The 23,091-nt window shown below is 49.3% G+C and overlaps 1 protein-coding gene across 1 annotated transcript in view; it reads left to right on the forward strand.

Moving 5' to 3' along the window:
• The window catches only part of LNPK (lunapark, ER junction formation factor), a 29,757-nt gene extending 21,757 nt beyond the window's left edge, over positions 1 to 8,000 (forward strand). Inside the window, exon 12 of the mRNA XM_061563382.1 lies at positions 241 to 8,000. Coding sequence (XP_061419366.1) covers positions 241 to 527 — 287 coding nt within the window. The 3' untranslated portion in view covers positions 528 to 8,000. The remainder of the gene's footprint in view (positions 1 to 240) is intronic.
• Positions 8,001 to 23,091: the final 15,091 nt, after the last annotated feature.

Here is a 23,091-nt window from a genome sequence, read left to right on the forward strand (position 1 = left end):
ACACCACCACGCTTGGCAGCGTATATTTAAGCTGGGTTGGTGGGGGAAGAGCGCCTTGGCAAAGGAATTTGCATATCAAGAGGAATTTAGCATATTTATGGGAAATGCAGGTATGGGATTAGTCACTTCTTGTGGAAAACTTCACATAAACCTCACAGATGCACCTAGCCTGATGCAATCCGAAGCATAAGGGAAATCCGCAGCAACATTTCAATCCATCCCTCCTGTTTGCTTGTGCAGACGTGGAGGTCGCTGAAGAGGAGCTACCACATGTTGCTGCCACCACCGCCGCTGATGATGCTACTGCTGATGATGATCATCCTGCCTCCGAGGAGGCGAGTCCTGGATTCGTCTCCCTTCCGGAGGGAGATCCGGTGGTTCCGCAGGAAGGGACGGACAGAGATGGAGCGAGCACAGCTGAGAGCGTCTCACCCGCGAGTCTCAGCGACGTGGAGACTCTGGAAGCGGAGCCCCCAGCAACCGGGCAGGCTGATAAATCGGCTGACGAGAGCATGGACGTCTCCTAATACTTCCTCCCTGGCGGTCAATTTTGTTTGTTTTGTTTTTCGTTCTCTGAATATTTATTTCATTTCCGTGGTACGAGCGGTTGGCGTTTAACGATTGCATGTTCGTCGGTTGAAAGGTATTCCAACGCAATCAGATTTAACAACGCACGAAGAGAGGGCTGCTCTTCCAAACAGCCCTAAGCCACGGGTCTTATTTGTTTTCAAACCGGTTTACTCGATTCCCCAGTTGTGAAAGGGTTTTCCGTCATCCATTTCCACAAAAAAAGCTCTGCTGGATTTAGAAATAATTTCTTGCAATCACCATTTCGCGTGTCTGGTCGTCGTGAGCTTGAGATTGAATTCCGGGACGTCCTCGTTTTAACGCGGTGGTAGATGCGTTTCTGATAAGTACCGCGTTAAGCGAAAACAATTTCCCCGTAAATAATGCGACGACAGAGTTTGGCGAGCTACGACGTACGCACACCATGCAGTGAGGTTTGCGAAACAAATCACTGAGGGTGCGCATCACTCCACCTACTGTATCGCACTGCTCAGCCGCGCAGCTCGTGAAAGTAGTTCGTCGTCAACCGCTCCGAAATCGCGTTATAACGGTGTCCGTTACGCGCTATAACGGTGCGCCTTCCGCGTTATAACGGCGCGCATTTTGTGCTATAACGGCGCACGTTTTGCGTTATAATGGCGCGCTCGTTAGGCGTTCTAACAGCGCGCGCGTTCCGCTTTCTAATGGCGTACGTGGAGGGGGGGGGGGGGACACGTCGATGAACGACGATACAAAATGAGGCGCCAAAAATTAAGGAAAAAAAACAAGAATCGAGTATTGATTCGAATGACCGCTCTCAATCACCAGAGTTGGTTCGAACCCACCAACTGGCGGTGGAGAATCGTTACGTGCTTACCAATCGCCCGTTGTTGCAGTGTTTTGCTTTGGCTCGCCGGGTGTGCGCTCCGCGGTTCGCTAAGCGTGTTGTTTTGGAGACGACGTCCCGACGATCCGCTTCTTCCCGGAAGACCGAAACGCATGCGAGTTGGTTCGCCTCCTCCCGCTGTTTCTAAACGACGTCGAGCGAAAACGTCGGATTCTGGCGAAACAACGCGTTGGCATATGCAACCGACGAAACGTGCGGGAGATCTGCGCAACACAACCGCGAAATCCTTCGCAGTACAAACCCTGTGGTTTTTGGTTGGTGTTTTTTTTCAAATGCTACTACTGCCAAGTCGCGACAGCCACCGGTGAATGCACTGTAAGTCACGCGGAAAAACGAGAAAATCAAACAAAAGACCTTTGGCATTGTTCGCTAGAGTAGGTAGTTACGTACCAGTGCCAAATTCGACAAAAATTCGTAACTAGTCCACACTGTAGAATTTAGGTGAACTGTCTCGATACGCTAAGGCTTGAGAGTTCTGTGAATGAGATACGTGTTTATTTCATTGAGTTTAAGTAGCATCATTTGGAAAAGTCGCTGTTGGCGCTTATGTCTGTGGCTGTGTGTCCATTGAAAGTGTTTAGCCCCGTGAATCTATATCTGGTTGAACAGAAATAGATGCGCCAAGCAGAAATACCTTAGACGAGTGGTGGAGAGAACCTTTTCCTTACCTAGGGCCGGATAGGAAATTTCACTTATTTTTGGCGAGCAAACTGTACATTTTCACACACACGCACACACACACACACGTTGAGCACACCTCATTCACAACCGGTGCTGCAAGAGGGCGCACCATTGCAGTGATCGATGATTGTGGATAACAGGAAGGATAGGATCCCGCAGAGAATAGGAGGGTTTTTTTGCGGGTCCCACAGCTCCCGCGGATAACGGGAGTTTGGGGGGCAATCGGCGGGTCGCGGTTGAGAGAGAGGAGTTCTGCTGCAATTCGCCAACGGGTTTTGCGTTGGAAACGTCGCCTCGGCGTTGGGACACCTCTGAGTCCGGCACCGGCCTGAGTACCTTGGATTTGAGACCTCGGCGACCCGCCTTGGTCGAACAGCCGAGTGGGTCGCGTTGTCGGTTTTATTGAGTGAACGTTTCAGCTCGCGTCCCCCCACGAACAGTAAAAGCCATAGGATTCCAGGTGGTGAATGCACTTAAGATGAATGCGCGATAGAAAGAAGAAAAATAAAATAGTTCTCGTGGTGTGTGTGTCCCCCCCCCTCCCATCCGGGTGCGGTTCCTACGTGAATTTTTTGAGGGTTCGTAAATTGGAAAGGTAAAATAAGGTGGCCGGATGACTCGGTTGGTCAGAGAGACTGAGCCGCTACTGCTGGGAAGCTGGGTTCGAATCCAGGCTCTCAAGCGTAGCGGGGTCGATGGTCTCAGTCGCCGTTGGCTGCACAATGAACCCCCATTGCATTAAGTTTTTTTTAAATGTATTTTTACACGCTTCATTTGTCTCCGTTCCAAGATACAAGAAATGTTGATTTGACACTCGATGAGCACTCTTTGTGGGGCACGTATTAAAGTTGTGCGGCTGGGGGAGGTCTGGATAAAGCGGTTTGTTGAAGCGTGGTCATCAGTAATTCCGAGGTCGTCTTAACGAGGTGGTCCTCCACTGCTCGCCGCGTGAGTTCCGAGTGGGGAACATCTTTTGTTCCAGGACCGCAACGTCGATGGAGGAACAATTGGAAGGCGCACTAGGGGAGAGGGGGGGGGAAGACAACATTTAATTTTTGAAATGTTGACAGCGTTGAGTGAACCCTGATTGTATATTGATTGTAGATTCATGACAGGTCAATCCCGAGTCATTTGCGTAAATTGTGCTTCAGTTACAGAAGGACCCAGAATTGGATCAAGGTGCTTCTCTGTTACCCAGTTACTGTTAGCCCCCCACTTGGGGCATTATTAAATATAAGTTTGATGTGAATCCATGACATTTCATAGTGTCCACACGCCTTCATTGTGGGCAGGCGTTTTGAGTTATCTTGAGATGCGTTTTACGGGTTCTACCGCTGTGCATGTCGGTGGACTTTTGGTGCCGAGAGCTTCTTCCCGGGAGCTGATGCATTAAAAAAAAGCTGCATAAGCCGTTTGGAGCGAAACGTCGGACAGCACGCGGCACGACTCGAAACAAACAAACTCGTCTGACAGTCGTATACAAGCTCGACCGTGAAAACAAAAAACTTGCGCAGTTGCAAGTCCGTTATTTAAGTGTTATTGTTGTTTTGCCGTTATTCTTTCCGTGACACCGTCTCTAAATACAGGGTGACCCAAAATAAACGGGCCCCAACTCTAATAGGCCCCGTGTGCACGGGGCCCGTTTTTTTTGGGTCACCCTGTATATGCGTTTCACCAAAGTAATTGCCTTGACTGACGTCTCGGCTTGCTCGTGTGCTGTCGACCACGCGGAAGCTCTGCTTCGATGTCACGGCGGGTCCACTCGTCAATCTGCCGCCTGGACGACGAGGTGCCCCTTGGCGCGACGTGGGGGGAGGGGGGTCGTTTTGGGTTCGTTGATTCGCCATATCATGGCCACTCTCGCTGAGATTGGGAAAGGCAGGGAGCATAGACGTACGGGCATAAGTGTACAGTCCAACATGTCCCATCGTAAAGCAACAGCGGCAAGGCTGATCGTTCACCGTGCTTGTTCGGTCCAAGCAGACACGCCGTTCAAGGGCTGCACATTCGTATTAGTTGAGAAATATTGGTGTTAGCTGCAAACGTAATCTATCTTAACATTATTTATTCGAACACGATTAAACCCTAGAGGTGATTTGTCGCTTAATCCGAAAAAAATCCCCAAATTTGACCCCGATGTGCGAAGTTTTGCATGATCCAAATTGTTTTGCTGTCTTATCATATTTGTCTGAAAGTGTGACGTCACAATAAGTGACGTCACAACGCGTGGCGTCACTTGTGTGACGTCACCGTGTTTTCCCCATTAAAGGTACAGTCATGCTTCACTTGTGCTTTACAATATAAATATTAAAATGTTTACGTTGACATTTTTTTTGCACTCGAGCAACTGATGATAGCATTCTACGATTAACATTGAAAGTGATTCGAATGGTTGTGTTTGGTGTATAAATAATGAACATTTTAGAAAAACGTGACCTTTAAAATGAAAAAGATGTATAAAAATTGGCCCTAAAAATAAATCCGTATATGCACAAATAAATGTAATCCATAGCTCATCCCCTTATCCCTCGTCACAAGAGGTCCACGTGCAATGGGATTGTCCACGAGCCCAGACCAGATGCTTCGTTCGTAGGCACCGCTGCCTCTGACTTTAGTCACGCCAGTGCGCTTTCACGCGACCAGTAACGGCGACTTGTGCGTTCGAAACGAGTGGAGTTGTCAAGCAGTTCGCTCGTGTTGGCCGTTTCTTTTTTAACAAATCTGTACGAACAGAGCCGTCCCCTGGGGTAACACAGCGAATCGGGGCGACCGCCCCGGGCCCCGCGCTTTGGCGGGGGGTGGGGGGCGGCCCGCCCCGCCCTTCGACGTCACGGTGTCAGATGTCATAATATTCGGTTTGGTTTGAAGGCGTCGGGTGTGGGGGGGGGGGCACGATGTGATTTTTTTTCCCCCCTGGGCTTCGCAACCCCCCCCCCCCCCCCAGTGCCGGATTAAGCTAGTACGCGGGGCCTGTTGCATATCTTATAAAGGGGCCTAAAACAAATGTTAAAACACAAATGTTTAACTTGCACGGTGAAGTAATTAATTTGCTATACAGCCGGATGGATAATACGACAAATCACCAACCTTAAACAACCAGTCGTTCTTAAAAGTTGAAGGCGGTACAGTGCTATAGTAATAGAGCAAGTGCAGAATCACTGAACCGGAATTGATGGCTTGAAAGCATTTAGCGCGGGGCCCGTAGCATATGTTACTTTTGCTACTCGGATAATCCGGCCCTGGTTACTAATCAGGTGGTTGGTTACCAGTAGCCTCTCGATCAAAAGGACGACGCCATCCGTTCACGTCCACCTCCATCCGTTCACGTCCACCTCCATCATGGTCGGTGGCTGAGCGAGTGGTGGTCTTACTTTTGATCTTGCCTGTGGGGTGGGAGGGGGCTGGCTCTCTGTGGGCCGTGGGTTCCACAGCGCAGGTGCACCGCCTGCACACTCGATAGCTACGCCACTGGCGGGGGGTGTGGGGGGGGCCTTTAGGCCCACGTGGCAATCGAAGTGTGAGCTGGGCATCGTATGTATATGTGTGTATGTTTAACTTCTTTCGCACCGTACGTAGCCAACTGCGATCATTCGAGGTGGGGGAGCGGGGAACGAACAACAATCTAGACAGCAGTTCGAAGGCGATGAGTTTTTCAATCTTGTCTGGGGGTCGTTGCGAGTCTGGACGTGCGAAACGCGAGGCTCGCTTTGAAGAGTGCAACACCGCGTGGAACGTGCACGAATTGAGTGGAGAGTTGGGGGTGTGGGTAAGGAAAACTGTGTAGCGTGCGATTGTGAAACTCAAAAATGCGATTAGAAATTCGCGTTCAATGTCGTCTTTTGGAATGGGAAATCGACTCAAACGAAGCAAGGTTACATTTTGAAAGAAATTTTTTTTTCTGAAAAAACGCGAACCGATACTTAGATATACATACACACACAGCAGCACCGGTGGACAATGACAGCATGCTAATGCAGGGAGCATGGGTTGACTTAACGTCACGTTCACGGTTAGCGCGTACAACATTTACTGAAGCCACCACGTGTGCAGCACGCGAACGTAGGCAAACTGCGTCTCGTGTGCAGAATTGTGCCCAAAACAATTGCCGATGTCGCAGCTCTGCAATGTTTTTTCTGGCTGTTACCACCTGCGGAAGGCTGCAGCACGCCCAGTGAAACGTCGGTACATCGCGCGGTGCAGCCGGAGAGAATCGCATCGGAGATAGCCGTGCGTCACCACAGTTGTACGGTGGCGTCATCTCGATATGCAAAGCATGCTGGGTGTTCCTCCTATTGCTTTGCTATTTTGGAAGTCTTTGCGGGGCGCGTGTTTTGTGTTCATATATAATTTGTTTGTGGCCTGCATGCAATTTTTCTTCCGGCTTTTTCAAATACCTCCGCAGCTGGAGGAAGTGTTCAAACGCGTGTTTACGCACGCGCGCATGGTATTATTACGTTTATCAATGACCCTTAACCTCATTTGCAAACCGTGTAAGTGTTGCGAGCATGTTGGTTTTTAAATTACACGCGTATTTTTTTACGTATTGTGGTGTTGTTAATTTATATGCGTATTACAAACAAACAAAAACGTTGCATGATGCTTTCCACATAATTTATTTGACCTTACCCGTTCAAGATGTTTGTTTTCCATCTGTCGTTAACTTTAGAATAAGCATGCCGGTTGAAGTGTGTATACTTTGAAGTCCGTTCGTGGTTTGGCGTTTAAAAGGCTTTGGTGCTGATGGTAGCGCAATGGAAGTAACCCGAAACCAATCGCCAGGGTTTTTTTTTTGTTCAAGAAATACGATTCAATCACACGACGAGACAATTAATTTCTGATTGGCATGCTGCTTGTGGAGATGTTAATGGGGTCAGCACACTGGAATTGAAATCCCAGAGGGTCCCACCGGCTTGATTCATCCTCCTGGCGTTGCAGTTGAAGACGTTCGCGCGAGTTTCTTCAATCCCACCTCCGCCTCTGCCCACGCAGCGGTGTCCGATGGGTAACGCCGCAGCAATGCAATCGGCAGGTTCGCTCGTGGTGTGGTGGGGTCAAATTTGGGTAACTCCTACCTCATCGAAGATGTCTTGCAAATGTGGAAGAGTAAGCCAAATCGCCCCCACCCCTCCCTCGGATATCTCGAGTTGATGCTCTTCTACCAGCAGTGGCTTGCGTATGACATTGCAGGGCCTGCACCTTTCCCTTGTCGCTTGCGGTGGTGGGGGGGAAAGAACAAAAACATGAGCAGAGTGAATCACAACCAATGTCCACCTCCCAGTGCGGGGGGGAGGGGGGGTGTCGTAACGAAGGCAGGATTCCCCCCTATCGCCACCATCGCACATTGGCAAATGGAATTTTATTGAAACGAAGAAGCGACACAAATATGAATCGTTTGTGTCGCAGAGTGGCCGGGGAGTCTGGCTGGCCCGTTGTTGTGTTTGGCAGACGCGGGCCACTTTGGAAAGACAGGTGGGGAAAATAGCTTAACGGCCATAATCACCGGTCACATCCCGTCCCAACTTCCCCCCCCCCCCCCCCAAAGCTGTTTGTCTTAGCATCGCTGCCAAGTTTCTCATCGTGCGATTTTTGTGTCTCCAAGTAAGAATTTTCCTTTTTTTTTAAAGCAAAGGCTCAGCCCCCGCAATTGCTTGCTCACGCCTCTGCTGGCAGAAGGGTCTCCGCTATTAACGAGAGAGAGAGAGAGCTCCCTCCGTACAAGGCTATTTGGGCCTACTCGTCCACACTGGCAGGACGTTTCCAGAAGGGGTGACATTACCCACACGCTTTACCGCACCTCACGCGACCTGCCGATCAACAGTTGCTGCTGGGTGAGCAAAGGTTGGAGTGGGTGGATGGGTTAGTAGTTGAGTGGGTGGGGGGTGGGTGGTTTGGTTGGTGGTGGGTTGGTTGGTGGTGGGTTGGATGGTGGTTGGTGGTGGGTTGGATGGTAGTTGGGTGGTTGGTTGGTGGTGGGTTGGATGGTGGTCGGTGGGTGGGTTGGATGGTAGTTGGGTGGTTGGTTGGTGGGTGGGTTGGATGGTAGTTGGGTGGGTGGGTGGTGGGTGGGTTGGATGGTAGTTGGGTGGGTGGTTGGTGGTGGGGTGGTTGGTGAGTGTGTGGGTTTAAGAAACAAGTTGTGTGGGTTTAAGAAACCCACACAACTCGTTTCACACTGCCGCATCGGGAAATCAAACCCGCCACCTTTGGATTCATTCACACGCGTTTTGTACAACCCGCTGTTTCTGTTTTATCTGAGCCACTCCACGTCCTCATCACCCTACATAGTGTTGAGTTGATTGTATTCCCTGTATGTGACAACACTGCCCAGCCACATTGTAATAAAACCCAAACCTCAACACCGTCGTCAATAACACCGTGGCCTTAAATAGACAAAAATATTTATAACAGGTGATGTTTTGGGCAAGGGCCATTCAATTTTGCCTGTAAATATTTTTTTCCCTATTGAAGCCACGGTGTTATCGACGAACGCGTGGAGACATTTTGTTGTTTGTTGTGCTTGTGCGCCACTGCAAACGCGGCATCGCCAAATAATTAACTTTAAATAAATAAAAGTCCAAGTTTGGAAAAGAAAAATGTTCTTTTGCTCGCAAATCTGCCCGTTATGTTTTGGCGCGAGGTTCCAAAACTGAGATTTGAAATACAAAGTAAATAATGACACGCTCCACTTGCCCGATGATTACTCAACACGCTGCATGTGGTGCGTACAGAGAGAGGGGGGCTGATTTCTAATTATCGCCTGTGTTTAGCAAGCATCAGGCGCGTGTAGCATGCGCAAAGTTGGTAAGCTCGCAGAGGCGAACCTTGGTGGGTAGGGGGGGGTCGCAAGGCCTGGAGTTCTTATAAACGTGTTGCATCATGAGTATTCGTAAGTACTGCGCGTATGCCCGTACGCGTTGTTGCGTGAGAGTGAGTGCATCAAAAGTAAGGGGGGGTCACTGTGGACCGAGTTCACCTTGAAGAGTCACGTTGACGGGTGCACAGTGAAGGGGGACAAACAGGAGTGGGGTTGTAAACGAATAATTGTTGAAAAGTGAAAGTAAATTGTATCGGTGCGACGGTCGTGTTGGACGATTTAAGCGCGCGTGTGTGGGTACGTGCGTTGAACTTCTTTCGCGACGTACGTAGCCAACCGTGCTATGAAGAGCGCCGACTTGGTTATACACCCCGTGAGCTCCGGCTTGTATCATCCTCTCGCAATGTAAACCATCCACGTGGGCAAATCCGTGCATCGCTCCCATCTCCTTAACAATGGGCGTACTCTCTCTCTATCGGGCCTTTATCATCCCTCCTTTAGCTGCCATTCCGTTGGAGCTGTCGCGTTCACCGCCGGCCGTCGTCGTCGTCGTCGTCATCATCCGCTCGTGCCCACGGCGCGTTCCTGCCCGAACGTGTGTGCGATGTCCCCGCTAACTCCGCCGCTGTCTCTCGGCGTGACTCCAAGCGAGCGTCTCTCCATTGAACGTGATGCTCCGTGCAAGTTTGGTCGTCCTTGTGTGTGTGTGTGTGTGTATTCATAGGTGCTCGCTAACAGCGCTTGCCCCAACAGTCTGTTAAGGCTATACGGGGGATCTTTATCTTTTGTGGACACGTATGTGTGGCATAGTGCGATGGTGGAGCGGTTAGCGCACTGCGCTACGAACCTGGCGACCCGGGTTCGATTCTCGCTCACGGCCAACACCGAGTGACGATTATCTGAACCGGTCCTGGGCCTCCCCTAGGTCGACTCAGCCTAAAATGAGTACCTGATGCGGTGTTTGAGCTTCGCCACTGGTGAGGCAAAGGCGGCCGGGCGTGGTGCTGGCCCACCCACCCCCTCGTGTACCTGTGCCGGCTTTCATAGTCACTCGCTGACAGCACTTGCCCCAACTAGCCTGTTACAGGCTATACGGGGGACCTTTGTGTAGGGGGCAGCACGGGAACAGGCTCAGATGCTACGTGCCACTGACGATGAGCACTATTGGTAATTGAATCCAGGTAGTTTCAGTCAAGTGAAGAAGAAGAAAGCATCGGATTGCTCCGAGTGGATGGAGGTTGATCCAGAGATCTGTCGTTGGACAAATCATTAAAAAGGAGAAGATGCAATTGTTGCACTGTTGCGGCTACACGGGGGGGGGGGGGATCTTTGTCTCTCTGTGTTGTAATATTACATTTCCTTGCGTTTACCGTGGCAATTGCGTGCCCGAGTGAGTTTTCTCGGCGGTCACGCACAGCTGGCTATGACCACGAACTCGTGTGTACAAAGACTCCCCGTCCGAACCCTCATCTCCCCCTCGGGCGTTGAGAGATGTGCCTTTGCGGAGTTGTTTATCGGATCGCGAGAAAACGACGAGACGAGACGAAGCGGAGCTGTTGACGTCTATTGTTTTTCTTAGACGGCGGTACAGCTCGACGTTTAGAGGACCGCAGAGCTTGGCCAGTTGTTGTTTCCACCGGCTCGCCGCGTGCGTGTCTGCTTCTGTTGCCTTTTCCCACTCGTCCGTGATTCCTTCCCCGCTCCTCTTGAATCGTCCCCCCATCGCTGTGAGAGTGAGCGGGGCGTTACGACGATGACATTATCATCATCATCATTATTAGTATTCTCACAGTAAGCATGTACGGCTCAGCAGTATAACAAGTGAGGATTTCTGGAAAGGCTTGATAACCCGCAAATATAAATATTTTGAAAGATCACCCCCCCCCCCTCGCCCCGTTTTTGCCGGCTATCTTCATTGGTAAACTTTACAATCCATTTGCCATAGATTGTTATGGTATCATACGAAGCCACAGATGGCCACACAATAAACTTCGAATTATAATGCCCCCGCCACCTGCCCCTGTATGTGAAAGTAAAAACAATTGTGGGGGGGGGGGGGCTGCGTCTTATAATCCGGGAAGTTGTGTGCGTGTGGCCACGTTTGTTCGTTGAACTTCTTTCGCACCGTACGTAGCCAACCGTGCGTAATCGGAGGTGCGGGGGAAGGACAACTGGACTTGACACTGGGCTTTGTATATAGTATGTGTAATCTTCTTGGTTCTTTCGGTAAAGTCACGTAGAATGGAAATAATAAAATAATAAAAATAAAACATAATAAAATAATTCTCACGACGTTTCGGCCACAACAGCAAGCAGCCGTGGCCGAAACGTCGTGAGAATTATTTTTTTATTTTATTTATTTTATTATTTCCATTCTACGTGACTTTAGCGAAAGAACCAAGAAGATGAATCCCTGCAGTCACGAAAGCTTTAAATCGAAATTTAATTTGTATAACTTCATTGACACGGGGGGGGGGGGGGGGGGGCACAACAGTTGTGGCATTCTTAATTTCCGCTGCAGTCTCGTTAGCGGTGATGACGGTCGTGAGTTTGTTTTCAGTCACGATCCAGAGACTCGCAACCAAACCCACAACTTATTTCTGGCCCCCCCGTGGGTATTTGTGGGTTATCGAGTTTTTATTTCGTGTGTTATGTTTCCAAGGGGGAACAACCCTCAGATATTTCACGCTTAGGCGGTGCAACTGACAGTACCTTGTACCCCATCGGCTGCTGGATGAGAGCCTCTCCGCAAAGTCATGTGGGTTATTTGCGCCATACTTCACCACGCTGGTCAGTGTGGGTTCGTGAATGCGGGCGGGGAGCAGAGACGTGGGTTGTTGCTGTACTGCCAACTGCTGCCCACAACGAGGCTTCGTGGGAGCCTATAGCAGCTGGTATGCATGGCGGTCGCCCCCATCAAAGCGAAGTCGTCCGGGCTCAACTCTTGCTTCGCTTCTGAGATCTGGTGAACTTGTACTGTACTTCTATGCGTCAACATCTTCCTCCCCCCCCCTCCCCCTATTAACCAGCGTGGTGAAGTATGATTAACTCCCCCCCACCTCTGCTCCACAACCCAACACGGCTTGAGGAGGGCACTCATCCAGCAGTGGATTGGTATAGATGGCCGTTCACGGACGTGTACTCTGTACAACACTGGCATTAGAAATGTTGGAAAAAAATGCGCTGCGTTTGTTTTGTTTTAAATAAATAATTGAACGCAACATTGCTTTTTTTCCCGACCCGTTTTACCCGCAACAATGACGTGACCTTTAAACTGGGAATAAACCTTAATAATAATAACAATAGACATTGACAGAAAATATTTCAAATCGCCGCTGTCGTTTCCATGCATGTCAAGTTACTCGGTGTATCCACAAGCTTCAGTGTGAGCGGAGTTACAACAGCATAAAAGTTACCGTTTTTGCCTGCACAGATAATAATTCGTGTTTGTTTTGTATTCGTCTCAAAGAGTGATAATATATCCATGCATCTGATGTACAGATGTAATATATTTGAATCCGAATCTTTATTTAGACTGCAAGAATCCGATGAGCTATGAAGCTCTTCATCACAGATGTCCAGCGGTCCATCTGGAAGATGCCGTCGCAGCGGTGTTAATGGTCAGCACCCTGAACTTGTAGCCCAGAGGTCACCGGTTCGATGTCACCAATGACAAGTTTCTGACAAGTGCCCACCTCTGTCCACTCAGCAGTGTGAATGGGGGGGGGGGGGGTGGTGGGACGTGCACCAAAGTAATTTCATCGGCAGGTCTTCCAACGACGTCGAGTCAACGCGGACGAGTCGACCAAATGCCCTCTGGGTCTAGGGTTCGATGGAGGGGAGACCGTTTCCGCCAGCGGTGACCATTAATACGCAATTGCAGGGCTGCACCTGTAACTAAAATGGGTACAACCGCAGTTAATATATTGGTTGAGAATGTGGGTACTCCCACGTCTTCCAAGACATCTGGTAAGTGTGGAAGAGTAGGCCAAATACCATATGGGGGGGGGGGGCTCACTTGCTGCATCTATTGGAGACCCTGCCACCAGCAGTGGGCTGAATAAGCCATTGCAGAGCTGCACCTCTAACTAAAATGGGTACATTTCGATTTAAAGCTTTCGTGACTGCAGGGATTCATCTTCTTGGTTCTTTCGGTAAAGTCACGTAGAATGGAAATAATAAAAATAAAACATAAAATAATTCTCACAACCACAGCGTGTGGTGGATTAAAATTGAAGCACTTCCACATCGTCCAAGACATCTGTCCAGAGTGGAAGAGTAGGCCAAATATCATAGGGGTGAGGAGGGGCTCGCTATAGCCGCATCTATTGGAGACCCACTAGCAGTGTCTTGAGCAAAACATTGCAGGGCTGGTCCTGAATCTAAACTTGTTTGAGGAGTAATCGACCAAACCGGCTCTTCTGTGATCTTGTACCGAGACTTCCCCCTTGCCGGCTGTTGTTTAATAATGTGTACGTACAAAGAACACTCTCTCGTGCTCAATAAACGTGTCCCCTTTATCTCGGACCTTGTTAGCCACATGCAGCAGAGTTATTTGCCAAGACGTTAAAGTCACCCAACCAAAAAGAGAGCCACTTTTGCAAAAACAGTTAAAATATGTACTGACATTTTTGGGGCGAAATTAAACATTGTATACGCCACTTAGATTGATTTTTTTTGTTGTTGCAAACACATACATCAGGTATACTGCACCTATATATATTCATGTGTTGTTTTTATTATGGTACGTGTTCAAATAAATATAATTCCTTATGGCGTTTATATATAAAACAAAAGTTAAAGGTGCAGCCCGAGTGGCGTTTGGACTACGCTTGCGAGTTGGCCAGATGTCGTGGTAAGAGGAGGGAATACCCACGCTTTACACCACCCCACCACCACCACCCCACCACCACCCCACCACCACCACTCCACCACCACTCCACCACCACCAAACCACCACCCCACCACCACCACTCCACCACCACCACCCCACCACCACCACCACACCAACACCACCACCACCCCACCACCCCACCACCACCACACCACCTCCCCACCACCACGACCCACCGATTGTTCGACTTAACTGTGGTGCCCCCCCCCCCCTGTTGTATACAGTAAGTGTGTTGAACTTCTTTTGCACCGTACGTAGCCAACCGTGCTAATCGGAGTTGCAGTGTTGAGTATGGGTAGTGTTGAGTCTATGGGCAGTGTGCATGTTGAACTTCTTTCGCACCGTACGTAGCCAACCGTGCGAGTCGGAGGTGCAGGGTGGGGAAGGACAACAAACGAAACACAAAAAGCAGTTCTAAAGAAATTAGTTTTCAATTTAATATTTAAAAGTGCAGAGCTCCCAGTGGCTATTAATACCTGCTGGGGTGGAAAGGCCGGCCAGGTGAAATAAAAAACTAAAATGTGCCATTTTTAATTCAACTGCCATGACGAGTTGATAGGAATGGAACCGGGAGGGTCTGTGGCAGGATTGCAAGTCCAGTGTGACGATTATCTGAACCGGTCATGGACCTCCAGTAGATCGACTCAACCTCAAATGGGTACCTGGTAGGGGAGACAAAGGCGGCCGCGCGTGTGCCGTACCGCTTTCATAGGTGCTCGCTCACAGCACTTGCCCCAACAGTTCGTGAAGACTCAACGGGGGACCTTTAAATTTCGATTTAAAGCTTTCGTGACTGCAGGGATTCATCTTCTTGGTTCTTTCGGTAAAGTCACGTAGAAGGGTAAGTAATAAAATAATAAAAATAAAACATAATAAAATAATTCTCACGACGTTTCGGCCACTAACGCAAGCAGCCGTCATCAGGTGAAGACCAGGTCTGTCGGGGAGACAGCGTGGTGGTGTTTCATTCAGACGTTGTCTCCCCGACGGACCTGGTCTTCACCTGAGGACGGCTGCTTGCGTTGTGGCCGAAACGTCGTGAGAATTATTGTATTATGTTTTATTTTTATGATTGTATTACTTCCCTTCTACGTGACTTTACCGAAAGAACCTTTATTTTGTTTTGTTAAGTCTAGCACTTTTTTTTCAATTAAAGTACTGTCTACATGAAGTGAGATTAAATCTTAAGTTTACACATATATCAGATGTTATATATACACATACGCGTTTGGCGTATGTATATTTCCCCCTTTTTTATTTACGATGCACATTGAGACCCTTTTCCAGTCATGTTAATACACCATGCTACCTATTTAATAATACAGCGAACTCTTTTTATTTTTCGATTTAAAGTTTTCGTGACTGCAGGGATTCATCTTCTTGGTTCTTTCGGTAAAGTCACGTAGAAGGGAAGTAATAAAATAATAAAAATAAAACAATAAAACAATAAAATACAATTTTCACGACGTTTCGACCACAACACAGGACGGCTGCTTGTGTTGTGGCCGAAACGTCGTGAGAATTTTATTTTATTATGTTTTATTTTTATTTTAGCAGGTCAGGCCCCACTGAGCTATACAGCTCTTTTTCAGAAGCGACCTGGCAACAAATGATGGCTCAACGAAGCGGCTTATCGCGTGGAAATTTATATTCGCCAAAAATTCTAAACGCGTGTTTGATTATAAATGTTGATTGAGCAACTGGAGGATCCAGATTTTTTTTAAAAACCCACAGGGAGAGAGACACGCAAACTCCAGTTATACAACAGGCGTCAGGGTTGCGATCTAACCCACGACCTCCTGTATACCAGGCGACGTAGTTAACATCTCATAGCCACCGTGATGATGATGAGAGAGAGACACACAAACTCCAGTTTTTCAACAGGCGTCAGGGTTGCGATCGAACCCACGACCTCCTGTAGACCAGGCGACGTAGTTAACATCTCATAGCACCACTCGCAAATGTTGTTTTACATTTACGCGTACAGCAAGAGCGAGAGAGGAGAGCGATATGGAACGACTCTGCTTTGCCTCCGCTTGATATATGACGGGCTTGAAACGCACAAGTGCTGAGAGAAGGCCTGCCCTGTAAAGATGCCACAAAGGGGCGTGATTGTCGGACGATGTTTTCCAATTTAGGGAGGCAGACAGAAACGGCATTTTGCGAGACCACTTTTCGCTTGGGTTCGTATAGCAATCTGTGGGTAGAGAGAGAGAGACACTGTTTATATTCCCTGTATGGAGCCTGTAAGCCACAAGCCTTGCCCTGGCTGTCTCAATTCATCAGAGCTGTAATAGGGAGGGAGAATAATAAAATAATACGCAGCATTTTCAGTTAATGATAGTCTGCGTACAGCAATGTTCTTTCGCCGTGTATCTCATTGTGGCATCTAGCCCGCGTGGATAACACAGGAATCATGCTCATTGCGTTTTATTATCTGTACCAAAATCCACCGTTAAGTGTTTTTGTTTATATATATAAGTTGTGTTTTTTTTTCTTTTCCCTTCAGTTTCTTTTGTGGAGGTACTTTTAAGTTTGCTGGATATTTCCCTTGCACGTAGCGTATTTATTTAAGTATCTCATCACTTTAAATTTCGATTTAAAGCTTTCGTGACTGCAGGGATTCATCTTCTTGGTTCTTCCGGTAAAGTCACGTAGAAGGGAAATAATAATAAAATAATAAAAATAAAACATAATAAAATAATAAAATAAAATTATTATAATTTTATATTATAATATTATAATTTTATTATGTTTACATTTTTTTATTTCCCTTCTACGTGACTTTACCGAAAGAACCAAGAAGATATTTCATCACTTTTACTTTGCGTTCACGTTTGTCGTTAAATGTTCTCAACTTTCGCGCGTTGGGGTCAATCGACATCGGTCAGGGGGCCAAGTGTGGACTACCCCTCCTCCCAGCTCTTCACAAGGACGTCTGGCCGACGTGGGAAGAGTAGGCCAAATAACCCAACCACTAGAGGGGGGCCCTATCCAGAGCCGCATCTATTCGAGGTCCCTTCCGCCGGCAGTGGCGTGCGCCTGTCAATTGCAGGGGCAGCGCCTTTACATTTCTTTATTTCAAATCCCTTCAGCAACACGCAACAGAGAGCGCGATTGCATTTTTTGACTCGGAATTAGAAATTTAAAGTGAGATGCATTTTTTGTAAAGTTCACGTGTTGAAATGCTGTAAATACAGGGGGATAATTCCGCACATTCCGAATTTCCATTAAATTCCTGTTTTTATTTTATGTTACTGCTTTTGCCTTGGATGATGAACGCAGACAGAGAGGGGGGGCAGGTGTTCAGATTATTCTAAAAAAAATACCGTGATCAGCAATCGTTTTAAAAGGTCATCTCAGTCAGCAAATGCAGTGTTTGCAATTATATTCTGTGTATGAGTGTGTGTGTATGTGTATGGATCTTACTTTTGGGTGAGCGGTCGTGTAGTGACCCGAGTTTGATTCCCGCTCACGGCCAACAACACCAGTGGCGATTATCTGAACCGGTCCTGGGCCTCCCTTGGGTCGACTCAGCCTCAGAATGAGTACCTGGTGCGGTGTGTAAACATCGCCACTAGGGAGACAAAGGCGGTCGGGCGTGGTGCTGGCCACCCACCCCCTCGTGTGCCGTGACGGCCTTCATAGGTGCTCGCTAACAGCAATTGTCTCAAAAGTCTGTTAAGGCTTCATGGGCAACATTTGTATTTGTGTTTTATTTTCTGGAGGGTCTTATAATCCGGAACAAATGGTCAAATTTTTTTTTTGGGTCCTAATAATTACATGGTCACATTTTTGTTGTCAGTGGACACTAAAGTTATACAAATTTGCAGAATATTCATATTTTTTGGGTCTTTCGGTAAAGCCACGTAGATAGAAAAATGATGGAGAAAATAAAAAATATTACGACGTTTCGATCGCAACACGGCAGCTCTCCCGCTATATGTGTTCACCTGATGACGATTGCTCGTGTTGCGATCGAAACGTCGTGATGTTTATTTTTATTTTTCTAGCTACGTGGCTTCACCGAAAGACCCAAAGAGTATGAATTCCTGCGGTCACGAAAGCTTGAAGTCGGGACATTTGCAGAACTTTGGTGGCACCGGGCACACGTTTTTTGAGGGCGAGTCTTATAATCCAGAAAATAAGGTTGGAGTTTTTATTTATTTTACTTTTTACAGTCGCCTATAGAACTGTCTTCTCGCATCCCTCCCGCATTTGACGGTTAACACCCAGTCGCTTATTAAATAATCGGCTCACTATTAATCTTGATTTGAGGCTTTCGTGACTGCAGGCATTCATACTCTTTGGTTCTTTCGGTAAAGTCACGTAGGTAGAAAATAAAAGTAATAAAATAAAAGTAATAGATCACGACGTTTCGATCGCAACAACAAGCGATCGTCTTCAGGTGAAAGAAACAGACTGCTGTGGGTGAGGCATGATACGGGTAGGAACCTCCTGGTTACACCAGCCCACAGGGGATTATTGTGTCCGTCGTGCAGGGAGGGGCTGGGTGCAGAGGGGAGGGTGGGGAGGGGCTGGGTCGGAAGGGTGGGGCTGGGTGGGGAGGGGCTGGGTGGGGAGGGTGGGGCTGGGTGGGGAGGGGCTGGGTGGGGCTGGGTGGGGAGGGTGGGGCTGGGAGGGGTAGGGCTGGTCACCCCGTGGTGCCCTTATAAAACTCAACGTTTAACCTACTCACGCCGTCTTGTGCCCGCCCTCACAGTCGGGCATATTTGCGGAATACACCACGCCGCCGTTGACATTGGCCATTGACCGAGCAACCCAACGTTCCTACCAGCTCCCTCCGCAGGAATGTGTTATAGACCAAGAGAGAGGGGGGGGGGTCATTATATAATGCCTCTTCCACAACAGTCTGTTTCTTTAACCTGAAGACGACCGCTCGTTGTTGCGGTCGAAACATCGGCTCACGTTTGGTTGATGAAAAATAAAATAGAATGACTAAAACCTTCTCACCTTCTGACAATGACGGACGTATATTGACAGCCTTGTTGACGTCGAGTTAGCGGTCAGGAGTTTACATAAATGAGCACGCCTTCGTTAATTGTCCCGAATGTCGGGCCGGTGTCATTAGTAAGGTGTCACGCGCTGGGCAAAGTTGCTATTAAATCAGAGACCCGTGGTTGGAGAACAGTCAAGGTTAGCAAATTAATCGTGAAATTAGCTCTCGATAAAAAATGTTTTCCCTTAATTCCTCATAACCTTGCATCAGTCCTCCTCCCCGTTGAAGTCGTATAAAGACGATCCAGTTCGCCTCGACACGATCACAGATGAGACACGATCACAGATGAGACACGATCACAGATGAGACACGATCACAGATGAGACACGATCACAGATGAGACACGATCACAGATGAGACACGATCACAGATGAGACACGATCACAGATGAGACACGATCACAGATAGACACGATCACAGATGAGGCTGAGTTATTCGCCGATCAGTAAAACAAAAACAAAAATTTGCGTGACAATTTTTTTTATTCCATCGTATTTTTTTCTGATTTTTATACAAACTGCACGTATAAATACTAAACAAAGTATAGATTTGGGTGAGGGTGGGGGCGGGGTGGGGGTGAGGGTGGGGGCGGGGTGGGGGTGAGGGTGGGGTGAGGGTGGGGCGGGGTGGGGTGGGGGCGGGGTGGGGGCGAGGGTGGGGGCGGGGTGGGGGTGAGGGTGGGTGCGGGGTGGGGGTGAGGGTGGGTGCGGGGTGGGGGTGAGGGTGGGTGCGGGGTGGGGGCGGGGAGGGGTGAGGGTGGGGGCGGTGAGGGTGGGGGGCGGGTTGGGGCGGGGTGGGGGCGAGGGTGGGGGCGGGGTGGGGGCGAGGATCGGGGCGGGGTGGGGGTGAGGGTGGGGGCGGGGTGGGGGCGAGGATCGGGGCGGAGTGGGGGTGAGGGTGGGGTGACTCTTCCCTCCCCCCTCGGGGCGCCCCCTCCCCCGCGTGTTGGTGGGGCGGTGCCGGCGCCGCGGTTGCCGGGTATGAGCTTGTTGTTGTTGTTGTTGTGATGGTGGTGATGGTGGGGGTGGTGGGGGTGGTGATGGTGGTGGTGATGGGGATGGTGATGGGGATGGTGGTGGGGATGGTGGTGGGGATGATGGGAATGGTGATGTGGATGGTGGTGGGGATGGTGGTGGTGATGGTGGTGGGGATGGTGATGTGGTGGTGATGGTGGTGGTGATGATGGTGGTGGTGATGGTGGTGGTGATGGTGGTGATGGTGATGATGGTGATGGTGGTGGTGATGGTGGTGGTGGTGATGATGGTGGTGATGGTGGTGGTGGTGATGGTGGTGATGGTGGTGGGGATGGTGATGTGGTGGTGGTTATGGTGATGATGATGGTGGTGGTGATGGTGGTGGTGATGATGATGGTGGTGATGGTGGTGGGCATGGCGATGGTGATGATGGTGGTGGTGGTGGTGATGGTGGTGGGGATGGTGATGTGGTGGTGATGGTGGTGGTGGTGGTGATGGTGGTGGGGATGGTGATGTGGTGGTGATGGTGGTGGTGATGATGGTGGTGGTGATGGTGGTGATGGTGATGATGGTGGTGGTGATGGTGGTGGAGATGGCGATGTGGTGGTGGTGATGGTGGTGGTGATGGTGATGGTGGTGGTGATGATGATGATGATGGTGGTGATGATGATGGTGATGATGGTGGTGATGATGATGGTGGTGGGGATGGTGGTGGTGATGGTGGTGGGGATGGCGATGTGGTGGTGGAGGGGGACACCACTGCACCTTGCCCTGGCGCCTTCACGTCTGGCCTCGCCTGGGATGTTCGGGATGAGGTTGAAGGGAGGCGCGAGGGAGGGCCGCTCAGGAATCTCGCTATAAAATTTCGTCTCGCGTCTCCGCCTCTCGCGAGCGTCTCTTGTTTGTTCCCAACTAAACACGTCGTCCGCGATTTTAATTGCGACCTTCTTATTTTGTTCCCACGCTCATCGTCAACAGCAGCCACGACCGCTCCACCGCTGGATGAAAGCCTCTCTCATCAAGAATCTTTATTTATCTTCAAGCATTGACGTGATGCTATATACGTGCCCGCAGTGATGAGTCGCTGTGTCCACTGCACGCGAAGTGCTTGCCACGAGTTCATACCCCAAGGAGTATGAACTGTCGAGCGAACTGCGGCCACCCTCGCACCGCCTTTTTGGCTGACCATCGAACGACAACGGCCACTGCATCGCGCGCTTGCAGATGCGCTGCTGCGGCTGTCTTGAAAGCTCTTCCTTCCGATCTTCGGAAGCCCAATGGAGCTATGTACTTTAAAGCTGGGTTAAAAAAAAAACTAATTTTTTTCGGAACAACTGTTTGTGTGTTCGTTGCTTGTCCTTCCCCCGCACCTACGATTAGCGCGGTTGGCTACGTACGGTGCGAAAGAAGTTCAACGTACAAACCTTTACAAAAAAAAGATAATTATATGGCTGACGACTTGGGGGGCCTGGACAGTTCACGACGCGAGAAGAGGTCGATGGTCGACGGACGAGACTGGTGACGGCATCGCAGCCAAAGGAGGGGAGAGTAAGTTTCGACTCCCGCGGAGATGGAGCGACGCAGAACCGCGAGAGACGGCGACGACTACGGAGCGGGCCTTCATCCAGCAGTGGATCGACCAACGGCTGAGGGTGAACGACGTCGCTGGTAGCGCAGTGGTTGGAGAAGCGTCGCGGGTGGCAATGCTCTGATACCCTAGCAGCCGCTTTTGCCAAGTCACCCCATGGAAAGTCTCCTTATTATCTCAGTGGCCCTCTGTCAAACGATTTATATTTTACCAGGTAAGGCCCCGCTGAGCTGCATAGCTTTTCTTTCACAAGCGACCTGGCCACCACATATGGTAGCTCAACGAAGTGGCGGCTAAATTTCGATGTAAAGCTTTCGTGACTGCAGGGATTCATCTTCTTGGTTCTTTCGGTAAAGTCACGTAGAAGGGAAGTAATAAAATAATAAAAATAAAAAATTTTAGGTTTCGATTTAAAGCTTTCGTGACTGCAGGGATTCATCTTCTTGGTTCTTTCGGTAAAGTCACGTAGAAGGGAACGCAAGCAGCCGTCTTCAGGTGAAGAATGATCATTCTTCACCTGAAGACGGCTGCTTGCGTTGTAGCCGAAACGTCGTGAGAATGATCATTCTTCACCTGAAGACGGCTGCTTGCGTTGTAGCCGAAACGTCGTGAGAATTATTTTATTTTATTATGTTTTATTTTTATTATTTTATTACTTCCCTTCTACGTGACTTTACCGAAATAACCAAGAAGATGAAGTGGCGGCTGATCATCGTGTGGACATTTAAAGGAGTCATATATTCTTAACGCGTGATGTTGTTTCTAAATGTGTAGGGAAAACCCCGAGGACCCGGAGAAAAATCCACGCAACCACGGGGAGAGAGATGCAACATCCAAATATACAACAGGCGTGAGGGTCGGGATCGAACCCACAACCTCCTGTATACCTGGCGAGGTAGTAAACATCTTCTGGCCACCGCGGCATCAGAAGTCAACTGACCGACTGGCTGGCTGGGTTGCAAGTTCACATCTCGCCCACGTGCTCGACTCGGCCCCATCAGCCATTCCGTGAGACCCGACAAAAAGAAAACAAGCGTCGCGTTTTGCAGGTTCGTCCTGTGGATGGACCAGGCCCGTGCCATAGTAATGTGGACGTCTATTACCGGCGCACCGTTGTGAACGGGAGATAAACATCACCGCTCACGTCAAGTGAAAGCAAAGCTTCGAGGTGAGGAGGAGGAGTTGTGTGCTTGTTACGCGCTGTCGTTGATAACGCGCGCCGCGTGGGGTTACACGGAGCGAGCGAGCAAAAAGCGCACGCCGAGAATGACGGCGCAACAACCCCGAGCCCCGGGGATGTCTGCGAGCGATTTCACAACACGCGGGGGGGATGGGGGGGCTACAAACCCCCGCCGGTGACGTCTGAGCGGTGAGCCGGACGATTTTCGCATCCGCCGCCGTCTCCGCCATCCGCGACCTCCAATCGGACTCTAGTGACATCCTCCTTTCCCGCCTGCATGCCAGCCAGCCAGCCAGCAAAACTTCTTTAAAATATATATACTCTTTGATTCTTTCGGTAAAGTCACGGAGGTAGAAAAATTAAATGAAACAAAAAATAATCTATCACGACGTTTCGATCGCAACACAAGCGGTCGTCCTCAAGCGGAAACAATAATCCAGCAGTGGAACTGCTGAACCGGCGAGAGAGCTGTTACAACAAGAGGTTA

This window comes from Lethenteron reissneri, chromosome 31, assembly GCF_015708825.2.
Source record: "Lethenteron reissneri isolate LAM-NWPU_2019-01 chromosome 31, ASM1570882v1, whole genome shotgun sequence".
In the NCBI taxonomy this organism is placed as follows: Eukaryota; Metazoa; Chordata; class Hyperoartia; order Petromyzontiformes; family Petromyzontidae; genus Lethenteron; species Lethenteron reissneri.